The sequence below is a fragment of the Gorilla gorilla genome, chromosome 12 (assembly GCF_029281585.2).
Source record: "Gorilla gorilla gorilla isolate KB3781 chromosome 12, NHGRI_mGorGor1-v2.1_pri, whole genome shotgun sequence".
Classification (NCBI taxonomy): domain Eukaryota; kingdom Metazoa; phylum Chordata; class Mammalia; order Primates; family Hominidae; genus Gorilla; species Gorilla gorilla.
Window position 1 is genome coordinate 106,610,607 of NC_073236.2, and position 13,244 is coordinate 106,623,850.

Below are 13,244 nucleotides of genomic sequence, written 5' to 3' on the forward strand. Positions count from 1 at the left end.
CAACTGATCTTCATCACCTACATGACAGGTTTGTTGTGAAGATTACCGAAGGGAATAGATATAAAACACTTTAGCCCTATACTCACAGGAGGAGAAAGGAGCCCTAATCTAAAGGGAGTAATAAATAAAATAGGGGGACTTGTTTTTTTAAAAACCATGTCCTATAGAGATCAATGTATGACTGTTGTTTTCTTCAAATTTTCTTATTTAAAATGCATCTAAAAGTGTCTGCCAGGAAAACGCAATTAACTGTATAGGCCTTTCACTCAAGTATTATTGACAATTACCTGTTTCTCCTGAGCAAAACTTTTTTTTTTTTTTTTTTGAGACAGAGTCTCGCTCTGTTGCTAAGCTGGAGTGCAGTGGTGCTATCTCGGCTCACTGCAACCTCCGTCTCCCGGGTTCAAGCGATTCTCCTCTCTCAGCCTCCCGCCCAGCTCATTTTTGTATTTTTAGTAGAGAGGGAGTTTCACCATGTTGGCCAGGATGGTCTTGATCTCTTGACCTCATGATCCGCCTGCCTCGTTCTCCCAAAGTGCTAAGATTACAGGCGTTAGCCACCACACCTGGCCGCAAAGTTTCATTTCTTAACCTCTAATGGGGCATTAACTTTTAAAATGTATCCAGATATAAGCAAGGTATCAGGTTATCCCTTCCTGAAATAGTTGAAATTGCTACTGAAATATTGAAATAGTTTCCTGAAATAGCTCACACAAAGTATTAATGTAATTGGAGTTCAAAAATTTGTTTCTTATTTTATTTAATATTTCATAGCAATTACTTTAGTTGATTAAAAACTTTTGTTTTACCAATTGTGTTCTTGGTCTCTTTGATTTATAAATAATCCCTGGCTGCCAATATTGTCTGTCTGTAGAGAAATTAAACAAGGTAACTTTCATTTTAAAGATTATTTTATACCTTTCAAACACTCTAAGTCTCTTAGCTTTAGGAATGGTTGCCAGCAAAGATCAGCCTATGTCACTATTTTCTTTTAGCACATTCTATAAAATACTTGAGATGTCAGTTCACGAACTGAAGACCAACAATAGTTCTTGTAGCTGGCTGGATCTCACACAACATCTGACAACATTTTTAGTGCTTTGGAATCTTTTTGACTTTCTCATAGAAGACAACAAATTAAGCATTCCCATGTGAAGATGTCTGCAACAGAGATAGACCCTCCATTCCAAGGACTGTCAGGCTATGCCAGACATCTTACGTAACTGACTCATTTATGTTGCTAAGAATGTCAGGAGTAATTCATGACAAGTAATGACACATACACTTGGAATAACTTGAGGCAACACAGTTATCTTGAACAAGGTGATCTTTGGATCTTTAAAATGACCAAGGGAACAAAGATAGATTAATTCTAGGGATAAAAATATTTTTCTTTTCTAATGAGGGATAACATTTCCGAGCCAAAAGAAAGCTTTCTAATAAAATAGGAATGCTGCACAAATGTCTTCTTTCGTGCCAAGAATATCACACCCCCCCTGACATGTGAATGTACACCTGACATTATGTGAGGACCAGAGCCTTTCACCTCTGTGTTCTTCTTCCCAAAAACCCATGACCCCAGTTTAATCATGAGAAAAACATCAGATGGATCCAGAGTGGGGAAAAGCTACAGGATTCTGGCCTATACTCTTTAAGACAGATAAGATCATGAAAACTAGGGCAAGATTCATTGGGGAGACAAGACAACTAAATTCAGTGTAGTATCCTGGATTGGATCCTGGAACAGAAAGAGGACGTGACTGGAAAAACTTGTGAAATCCAAATAAAGTCTAGTGTTTAGTTTTTTGTTTTTGTTTTGTTTTGTTTTGAAAAGGCAGGGCCGGGCGTAATGGCTGATGCTTGTAATACCAGCACTTTGGGAAGCCGAGGTAGGCGGATCACAAGGTCAGGAGACCATCCTGGCTAACATGGTGAAACCCCATCTCTACTAAAAATACAAAAATTAGCCAGGTGTGATGGCATGTGCCTGTAGTCCCAGCTGCCCAGGAGGCTGAGGCAGAAGAATCACTTGAACCTGGGAGGCGGAGGTTGCAGTGAGCCGAGATCGCACCACTGCACTCCAGCCTGGGCGACAGAGCGAGACTCCATCTCAATAAATAAATAAATAAATAAATAAATAAATAAATAAAATAAATAAATAAAGCAGTATATTAGATCCTAGCTCTGACGTGTAGAAGCTGTGTGAGCTTTCTCATCTGCAAAAAAAAGGGAACAATAATGCTTCCTACTAGAGCTGATATGAGGATTGCATGAAATAATACAGGGACAGAGATCATGTGGGAAGAATGAGTTAATGCATCCCAGGCTGTAATGGGAAGACGCCACTAGAATCAGAGTAGAGGTCAAGGTTAAATGCCAAGTGGAAGTAATAGCCCTTTCTCACCTCTAAACTTTGGCATATGCTGTTTCCTCTGCCTGCCAAGTTTTACTCCCCTTTGTATTCAATACTTCAAGACTAAGTTCAAATAGCAATACCTTTGTGAAGCTTTCCCAGACGCACACAAGCAGAGTTAGCCACACACTTCTTGGCTTTAACGAAACTTTGTTTATGCCTCCAATTTAGCAAACACCACCACCACCATGTCATGCTCTGCCCCTGCATTAACTCATTCTCTCTACATGATCTCTGTCCCTGTATTATTTCCTGCAATCCTCATATCAACTCTAGCAGGTACCATTATTGTTCCCTTTTATTTGCAGATGAGAAAAGTAAGGCTTAGTGAAGTAAGATACCGTAACTTATCCAAGCTCACACAGCTTCTACGCATCAGGACTAGCATCCGATATGCTGCCTTTAAAAAAAAAAAAAAAAACTAAATACTAGACTTTAGACATTATATATATATTATAATCTTGGATATTAGATTGCTGTTAGTTGTCTTGTCTCCCCAACCAATCTTTCCCAGGCTCACCTGGGATGGCAACAGCCAAGAGCAAGACAGTGGTAATGAGCCATTCATTCAACATGTTCTACTTTGAGCATCCCATTAGAGAGTCTGATCCCCTAACTTTAGGGATGACACAATGTCTGGAAACCTGAGATTATTCACCCAAGGTCATACCATGAACCACTGGAAGAGCCACATCAGGTAAGCAGTGAGGAAGAAGATGAATATGAAAGGCAGGATAATTTTGAACAAGTACTTGGGTCCAAGTACTGCCCTGTGAAGATTCTTCACAGGGCAGTTGTGACATTGATTTGGATAGGTCAGAGAATGCTAGCTGAAGAATGCAACTGTGACAAGTAAGTTTGGACTATGAAAGAGGAGGACAGATTACAAGAGTTTTTATGAACAAGCAGATGAAAAAAATTAGGCAGATTAGGATGAAAGAAGATAAAATGGCAGGATATGAAAATAAACTAGATATAGCAATCAAAGATTAACCATGACTCCTAAGGCTTGAGATCCTCATCCACCATTGATCCAGTGTATGTGGGAAGAAATAATACCTTTCAGATGCTTCTCATATTTAATTTGGTCTGAGGAGATGCCTGGCTTAAGGAATCAGTAGGAAACTGTGGATGTGAGCCAAAAGAGAAGGGACCAGGAGAAATGGAGGTGTGCCCACGTTGTGCCCACGTTGGATGTTCCACTAGGAGTGGCCAAGATCCACTGTTGCTCTGTTGTATTATGGGAGCAAGGCATCAAATCCAGATGCCTGCATGTTCCCTACTGCCAGTGGAAGAGGCCTCAATTCTTACAGGATACCAGGGTATTCATTTACTACTTGCCTACCATAGTGAGAAATTAATTATCACCCTAGATCCTTCACTTACATCAAGACACTTAAGAAGAAAATTTTTACTTATTTCCTCTTTTACCCTTTGCTAGAACATACTTTTAGATGTAAAAGTAAGCAGAAAAGAAAAAAATCCACAGATTTGGCCATAAGAAAAAGTTTTTTAAAAATCATAAAAAAGAAAAATTAGGGAAGCCTTGGAGAAATTACAACAGTGTACCACCAAAAATGTATACGTAATGTACACATATTTATTATTATTATTATTATTATTATCACTGAGACTCTATTTTGAGTCTTGCTCTGTCACTCAGGCTGGTGTGCAGTGGCACGATCTCAGTTCACTGCAACCTCTGCTTCTCAGGTTCAAGTGATTCTTGTGTCTCAGCCTCCTAAGTAGCTGGGATTACATGCGCATGCCACCAAGCCCGGCTAATTTTTGCATTTTTAGTACAGACAGGGTTTCACTATGTTGGCCAAGTTGGTCTCGAACTCCTGACTTCAGGTGATCCATCTGCCTTGGGCCTCCCAAAGTGCTGTGTCCGGCCACATGCACATACGTTTATATATGTATTACATATATAAAGAGTTCGTATACATTGATTAAACAAATAAAAAGCCTGATAAATGAGAAATGATATTAACAGAAATTTTAAAAACAAATATAAATGTTAAGTATATAAAATAAATGTTTAAAAATTAGAAGTGTTCAGAGAATCGCTAAAGGGAATGAACATATAAAAAAAATTAAACCTTTTTAGAATTAAAATAAATATATATTTGAAATGAGAATGTTCTCCTGTAAAAATAGTAAAAAGACCATGATACAATATATGTATCAAAACATCACTGTGTGCCCCATAAATATGTACAATATGGACAATTATTACATGCCAATTAAAAAAAAAACCAAATAGTAAAAAAATTCAGAACATTTTTGCCAGGCGTGGTGGCTCATGCCTGTAATCCCAGCACTTTGGGAGGCTGAGGCGGGTGGATCAAAAGGTCAGGAGTTCGAGACCAGCCTGACCAATATGGTGAAACCTCATCTCTACTAAAAATACAAAAATTAACTGGGCATGATGGCGGGTGCCTGTAGTCCCAGCTACTCAGGAGGCTGAGGCAGGAGAATCGCTTGAACCTGGGAGGCGGAGGTTGCAGTGAGCCAAGATCGTACTACTGCACTCTAGCCTGGGTGACAGAGCGAGACTCTGTCTCCAAAAAAAACAAACAAAAAAAATTTACCCAATAATTCCACTTTTATGAATAAGGAAATAATTCTAAAGTTCAGACAAAAGTTTATTTTTAAAAGAGACCTAGCCAGGTGTGGTGGCTCACGCCTGTAATCTCAGCAATTTGGGAGGCCAAGGTGGGCAGATCACCCGAGGTCAGGCATTCAAGACCAGCCTACCCAACATGGTGAAACCCTGTCTCTACTAAAAATACAAAAATTAGCTGGGCATGGTGGGAGGCACCTGTAATCCCAGCTACTCAGGAGGCTGAGGCAGGAGAATCGCTAGAACCCAGGAGGCAGGGGTTGCAGTGAGTCGAGATCACGCCACAGCACTCCAGCCTGGGGGAGAGAGCAAGACTCCATCTCAAAAAAACACCCAAAACAAAGAAACAAACAAACAAAAATTAGTCGGGCGTGGTGGCGTGCGCCTGTAATCCCAGCTACTCGGGAGGCTGAGGCAGGAGAATCACTTGAACTTGGAGGGTGGAGGTTGCAATGAGCCAAGATCATGCCACTGCACTCTAGTCTGGGCAACACAGTGAGACTTCAGCTCAAAAAAAAAAAAAAAAAAAAAAAAAAAAAAGGCCTGTACCAGTTTTGTTCACTAATGAGAAGCTGAAAATTTTTTGTTTGTTCAATACCTAAAGAAGAGCAAGAAAACTGTGATATAGGAATATACTAGAATATTGTGCAGCCTCGAAAAATAACGTTTGAAAAAAAGTTACGAATGGAATGTAAAACACTTATGGTAGGTACACTATTAAATGGCAAAAAGCAAGATATAAAATTCTACATAGAACAACATCTTTATATACACTATCCATGAAATATGAATATTCATTAATGACATTATGTAAGATTGTTACTTTTCTTTTTTCTCTATTTGCTAAATTTTCTAAAATGAGTGTATATTGGTTTCTTTAATATCAATTTTATTCAGAAATAATTCACATGCTATACAATTCTATTTAAAATGTACAGTTCAATGGTTTTTAATATATTCACAGAGTTGTGCAACTGTGTGTATTGCTTTTATAATGAGAAAAAAAATTTAGATGAACAGATCTGCGGCTCACAGACACTCTCTAAAAATACATTGTTTCCCTTTATGTAAATAGATATGCTCTGTATTTAACCACAGCAAGGAGCCACTTTCAGCCAAGCCAACCAATATGTGCTCTAAGTCGTTCGGTCAAAATAAACACAGGTAGCAGGGTTCCCTTTTCTAAGGCTAATTGCTCTAATCTATATTTAAATGAAGTTTAAATAAAAATGGGAAACTTGATCACAGCATTTACCTTTACAGTGCTTGTGGTCCGGAGTCCGGGTATAGCCTTTGTGGCATGAACACATGTAGGAGCCTTCAAGGTTGGAACAATCACCATTTGTGCAGACGTTTGGTTCCAGGCACTCGTCCACATCTTGAAGAATGTTGCGTAATGGAAAGAACAAAAAAAGAAGAAAAAGAAAACATGGATAAAGTTAAATTTGGTTAGAAATGGAAACAGTAGACCTTCAGAAGACCAGGCAGATTCTTAAAGATAAACTTTTAAATTAGCCCAAAGTAGAAAAAGCAGCTTGTCGTGAGCTAAATGGATGATGGTTCTATACTTTAACTTACCTTCTGAAAGTAACTTGGAACCAAATATGCTCTATGAATAAATTCAAGAAGTAAAGATAGCTTGTTGTAGGGGGGAGGAAGGAAGAGACGGGAGATTTAGTGCAACATCTCTACAAGAAAGAATTTTCCAAAGAACCAAAGATGGGTTGAGGTCTATTTTGGAAACTGATGAATTCAATAGGATGGGAGAGTTCACAAAAGCAAAAGATATGACTCATGACCCAGAGAAATCACAGAGAAGTTTTAACAGAAAGGTGAAAAAGAGTCCAATAAAAAGCTCTAAAATGGCAGTGAATCCATATGATAAAAACCAAGTAATCTAAGGGACAAACAAGCCTACTGGGCAGTTTGAAGGTAGGGCACAGGCTGAAGAGGTAGATAATAATAATAGCACCTAATCTTTATCAAGCACTTGCTACATGTGGGCATTAAAAGCTTTACATACATCATCTCATTTAATCCGAACAAAATCCTTATGGGCCAACCATTTTATGGAGGAAGGAACTGAAGCTTAGAGAAGTTCAATAACCAGCCCAACGCCACATAGAAAATGGTGGTTCTGAGATTTGAACCCAAGCCTATCCTTTTAACCTGACTGTAAGTTTCTGTCACAGGCAAAGTTAAATCTAGCGATAGAAACAGTTAAAGAAAGAGAGAATGTATGAATTGATGTTTGTTTTTATTATTTGCTAACACAGCATTTATATTGAAAATAATCATCTAAAATTTACTTCATTAAAAAATATTAAGTTCCTACTACATATTACTATTTTTCAAAAATAAATAAACATGTAAGTTCCGTGCTCCATTTGAATGGCCCTGGGTAGGTCCACTGTATGTCGCAGTGACAGACACTAGTGAGGTATCAATAAGCAAAAACTTAAAGAGGAAAAACTTAAATCACAAAATGCTAAAACTACACATACAATAACACAATTAGGCTTAATCTTATAGGGGTCTATAACATAATCAAAGCATCTTAAGCCTAAGCCAGGCAAACAAGGAGGAAAAGACACATGACAGCATCTGTTTCACTTTTCAATGCTCACTACACCACGAAAGCAGCAAAGCTTTCTACCCTCTTAAGGCAGTCACCAGCACACTGACAATACAAATGCAGAGTCTAGATTGCATGCATTTGCATTGTATTAAGACTGTATTCTTTCTTACAGTGGAATGCAGAAACGGAGTTGTACTAAAATGTGGCAAACACATATCTGTGAGTGTGCACACGGGTGTGTTCCCTGCGCATACTGAGAAGAGCCAAGGAAATGGCACCGCCTAGGTGCTCTGCGTTGCTTTCACAAAATATCACTAATTATGGTGAACTGACTCTAGTCCACGACAACAAAAATAGCACTTCCAGACTGACTCATTAACCACCCTTTCCTTGGTTGTGGGAATCCACTTCTGTAAACACTGAAGGCAAACAACTTGAAAGAAGAAGCCAAGCATTGGAGCCAAAGTAAATAATGGGAATGAGCCTAGACACCAGGCATAGAAATTCCAGACAGCAACAGGAAAATGTCATGTTTAGTATCTGGTTTTGTTTCAAAAATGTTAACAAGCTCAGAAATGTATGGATTGCTCTCTTTAATTATTCATGCACCAGGGAAAGTGATTTATAAGGCTGTAGAATCTAACAGCAAAATCAATTTCTAAGACCATACTTTCTCTAGGTAAAGTAAATTAACAGACACTGCAGATTACCATTTAGGAGATACTTATAAAACTTCTATTTTTCTAGGCTACTCATGATTAATGATGAAGCAGAATGCCTTGAAATATCTAGGGTAGCCTGATGTGTTTATTCTTTCTTTACTTATTATAGACATAATTGCATGGAACCAGAATTCTGTCAAGCCAATCACCGTAGATAGAACAGTTTGAACTGAAAGTACATTGCCTTAATGAGACTATGCTCCTGAGAAAATAGCAAGACAGTAAAATATCACCAAAGAATCTCTACAAAGAAGGAAGGTCTCCAGAGAGCAACCACACGTAAAAACACTTGGTGGATGCAAATGGTGTAAAATTAATTCAGCATTGTATCGTTGGCCCAGATTTCTCTCCTAAACTGTAGAAGCATGCATCCAGCTGGTAAGTCTACTGGACATCTCCTTGATGTCCCCCAGGTACCTCTGAGTCTTTATGGCCAAAACTGACCCCTCCTCTGTCTTTTCTTTATGTTGTTTTTCATACCAATATCTAATACCATTATCTACTCAAATGCCCAAGTCAGAAACCTGAGTCCTTATTTTTACTCTCCCTCTTTCCTCACATTGTTATTGCCCAGGCATACCAATCTGCCTTTCAAATATCTCTCAAATCACCTACTTTCATTCTTTCTCACCCGAGTTACTGCCACAGTCTTTTAATTTGTTTTTCTAAGACTTGGCTTCTCTAATCCATTATCCAGCTTGCAGACAGAATAAACTTTTTTCTAAAATACAAATCTGATAAATGGTGTTGGCTCCTCTACTTTAAAAACCTTCAATGACTTTCAGTGTTCTTCAGTTTAGTCAAGGACACAAACTTGTGGGGCCCTGGGTGGTAATGATAGCAGAAGGCTTGGCCCCCAGAGTCCTAGCTTCCAACCCTTGGGAAGATCTCCCATCAATGCCATAAGAAGTGCTATGCTTTGAGAATGGTTTGTCCCTGCTAAAACTCATGTTGAGGCTTGGTTGTCAAGGTGGCAGCATAGGGAAGTCGTGCTTTTAAGAGGTGATTAGTTCATTAAGATAGATGAATGTCTTTCTCTCGAGACTGGGTTAGTTCTTGTGGGAATGAAATTGTTCCCAAGAGAGTGGACTGTTATAAAGTGAGGTTGCCTCTGTGTTTTGCTCTCTTTGCATGCACTTGCTTCACCTGCCACTTCTCCAGCATATTAAGACACAGCACAAGGCTCTCACCAGAAGTGGCCATCTGATCTTGAATTTGCCAGTCTCCAGAACCATGAGCTAAATAAATAAACCTCTCTTCTTCATAAATGACCTAGTCTCAAGGTGTTCTGTTACAGCAACACAAAATGGGTTATGAAGGAAGCAGGTGGTGCCTACCCACCCCACCATCCACCCCATGGTTGCCTTTTCCCTGAAGCAGAGGGAGATGATTATGCCTCTGGTTTTCACGGTAGAGCTCAAAATTTGTCTTACTCTAAGATATGGTCTTACAGAATATTCATAATACCCAAATTCTTCCAGTGCATATACATAATGAGTTCAACAGGCCTTTGCGTTTTATCTGTTAGGAAATATAATAAAAAACAGTGTTGATAAAAAAATTGGTTCTAGCCAGGTGTGGTGGCTCTTGTCTATAATCCTAGAAACTCAGGAGGCTGAGGTGGGAGGACTGCTTGAGGACAAGAGTTTGAGACCAGTCTGGCCACCACAGCAAGCCCCTGTCTGCACACACAAAAATTTTTTTTAAATTAGCTGAGTGTGGTGGTGCGTGCCTGTAGTCCCAGCTACTTGGGAGGCTGAGGCAGGAGAATCACTGGAGCCCAGGAGTTAGAGACTGCAGTGAGCTGTGATCATGCTGCTGTACTCCAGCCTGGACAAGACCTTGACACTTTAAAAAATAAAAAAAGAAAGAAAAGAAAAATGGATTCTAAATCTCAAATAATTTACCAATGGGCTTTTGAGACATAACAATTTGGCATTTGCCACTCAATGAATTAATTAAACCTCCCAGGGTAAGAAACTTGCCGAGGTATCAGGTCAGACTTGGTAGGCAGATAGTTCAAAGACGTATGCATCCATCTTACTATCCTATCACGCAATCCAAATTGATCCTTCTCATCTACAGTGCCCAGAGAGACTCTAACAAGTACATTGTTGAAAACTAGATGTGCCATGCCCACAGGATTTCCTGGTCTACTCATCTAATCACTGTATCAGGAAAGGCAGTCAGGACAGTCTAGCATGATTTATCCTTAACGAATCCTGACTGGTTCTTATAATCATCACTTCCTTTTAAAAATGTTTCATCTCATCATTTGAATCATGCATTCTACAGTTCTTTGTCAAGATTAGCATGAAGCTCAGTGGTCAGTAATTCCCAGACTCCACCTTCTTTTCTTTTTTCTTTTTTTTTTTTTTTGAGACAGAGTCTCACTCTGTCACCCAGGCTGGAGTGCAGTGGTGCGATCTCGGCTCACTGCAACTTCTGCTTCCTGGGTTCAAGCGATTCTCCTGCCTCAGCCTCCTGAGTAGCTGGGAGTACAGGTGCCCGCCAGCACACCCGGCTAATCTTTTGTATTTTTAATAGAGACGGGGTTTCACTGTGTTAGCCAGGATGGTCTCGATCTCCTGACCTTGTGATCTGCCCGCCTCGGCCTCCCAAAGTGCTGAGATTACAGGCGTGAGCCACCGCAACTGGCCTCCACCTTCTTTTCTTTTTGCGGGGAAATGAGAACATTACTCTCTCCGTATCCTCTGGTAACTGTCAATTCTCCACAATTTCACAGAGATGACTCCCAGCTGGCCAGTAATCCCACCTGGCTCATTGTCTCATTGCCTTGGGGTGTAATTCATATGGGTGAAGAACCTTTTAAAATTTAAAATTTCCCTTCCTAATATCCTGGGAACATACCAGACTGTCTCAAGCCCCTCCCTGGTGGGCATAACCCACCACGTACAGAGGGTATTCAGTGGCTGATGTCACCCAGTCATGTTCTCCCCAGCCTGTGCTCACTTACATTTCATGTAGCAGCTGCTTGGGGTTGGCTAGAATTTGTCCCGGAGCAGTAATTTACCTGTGTTACTTCCTGTACTTTCAATGAGATGAGTATGTCAACATAGCCAATTATTTCTCTAAGGCTATCCAAACTCAATTTGTTCCTTAATCACCAATACAGGCTTCAGGGAGTGAGTAACACTTGAGATAGTGATAAAGCATCTTATTCTAGCACTACAGCTACATGAAAACACAGGATTACCCCCTACCCCAAATGTGTCATTACTCCAGCGATTCCTCAACTATTCTTCACACATAATCTTTTATACTAAAGAAGATGGAAGAACATATTTGGCAGAAAAGCAAGCACGGCAAAACGAGAGACAGATGTTGGTCCAGCCAGTGTGATGAAACCACCTCAACTGCATTTGAGGTATAGTAGATCCTCAGAATCTCACACCCCCTCTGTCAATTCTGATGAAGTTAAAATATGTGGTAGTAGCAGCAGAGCTGCTGACAAACATTTGTTACATAATCCTCAAAGAATCATCACGGCTTTGCAGAACTGGAGAAGAACCAATGAATGCTATGCACATCCTACATAAAGAGCCAAGGATGATCTCAGAAAAATCCAATCACTAATCCCACCAAATTATTGGCTTCCTACCTCACCTTTCCAAAGGAGCATTTTATCTTTCAGCAAAACTCAACTGCCACTACATATGGTGCAGACTTGCTGTCTCAAACTCTAGAATCCCCAAGCCATTGTTACTGCTGCTTGCAAGGGATGATTCCAGCCCATGTGGCTTTCTCCTTTCTATGCTCTTTTATTTTCCTTATTGTCTTCATTATATTGTTTTGTTCTTTAGTTTTCTTACGTGTACACGAAGGGTACATGAGACACTGTACAGAACAAAACACTGGATTTAGAGATAAAAGATCAGAGGTCACATCCTAGTTCTGATATTTATTACCTATAACCTTTAGTTAGCCCATTCGCTTGTTTGGGAACCTATTTCCACACTTGTACTACAGAGATGACTACTGTGAGGATCAAATGATGCCATCATGTCAAAACCTTCATAAACTATATAATGAGAAGGATTTTGTTATAATAATTAATGTTCCCACAAACCATGCTGCCTGCTTTCAAAAGTTGTTGTTGTTGTTGTTGTTTTTATTTTATTTTTATTATACTTTAAGTTTTAGGGTACATGTGCACAATGTGCAGGTTTGTTACATATGTATACATGTGCCATGTTGGTGTGCTGCACCCATTAACTCTTCATTTAACATTAGGTATATCTCCTAATGCTATCCCTTCCCCCTCCCCCCACCCCACAACAGGTCCTGGTGTGTGATGTTCCCCTTCCTGTGTCTGTGTTCTCATTGTTCAATTCCCACCTATGAGTGAGAACATGCAGTGTTTGGTTTTTTGTCCTTGCGATAGTTTGCTGAGAATGATGGTTTCCAGCTTCATCCCTGTCCCTACAAAGGACATTAACTCATCATTTTTTATGGCTGCATAGTATTCCACGGTGTATATATGCCACGTTTTCTTAATCCAGTCTATCATTGTTGGACATTTGGGTGGGTGTTTTTATAATTGCCAATCTTCTCTGGCATATAGATACACAGACAACAGCTCAATAAATAGCTTAGTGATTGATTAGAAGCATCCTTTAGCATATAATAATTTAGGGATAAGGCTAATGTTTGCACATAAAATATGAAAAAGGTACATGTTGTACTCAGTTGCAATCTTCTATAAAACAAATACCTGCTGTACCAAGTCTTCAATTTTGGATTAGTCTATGAATATTCATATAAGCCATGAAAGTTAACACTGAATCTTCAAATCTGAAAATAAATCCTAGTGTGAAAAGAACTTCTAGAACAATGAGTTCTCCATGTTTTCTGTCCAAGTTTATTCTTCAAGTTCTCTGTGCC

General features: G+C 39.5%; 1 protein-coding gene across 17 annotated transcripts in view; it reads right to left on the bottom strand.

Annotated features, from left to right (window-relative positions):
• The window catches only part of LTBP1 (latent transforming growth factor beta binding protein 1), a 452,790-nt gene that overhangs the window by 99,824 nt on the left and 339,722 nt on the right, over positions 1–13,244 (bottom strand). For all 17 annotated transcript variants that reach the window (XM_004029082.4, XM_004029083.5, XM_063695966.1 and 14 more), the window contains one exon: positions 6,295–6,417. In XM_004029082.4, coding sequence (XP_004029131.3) covers positions 6,295–6,417 — 123 coding nt within the window. The remainder of the gene's footprint in view (positions 1–6,294; positions 6,418–13,244) is intronic.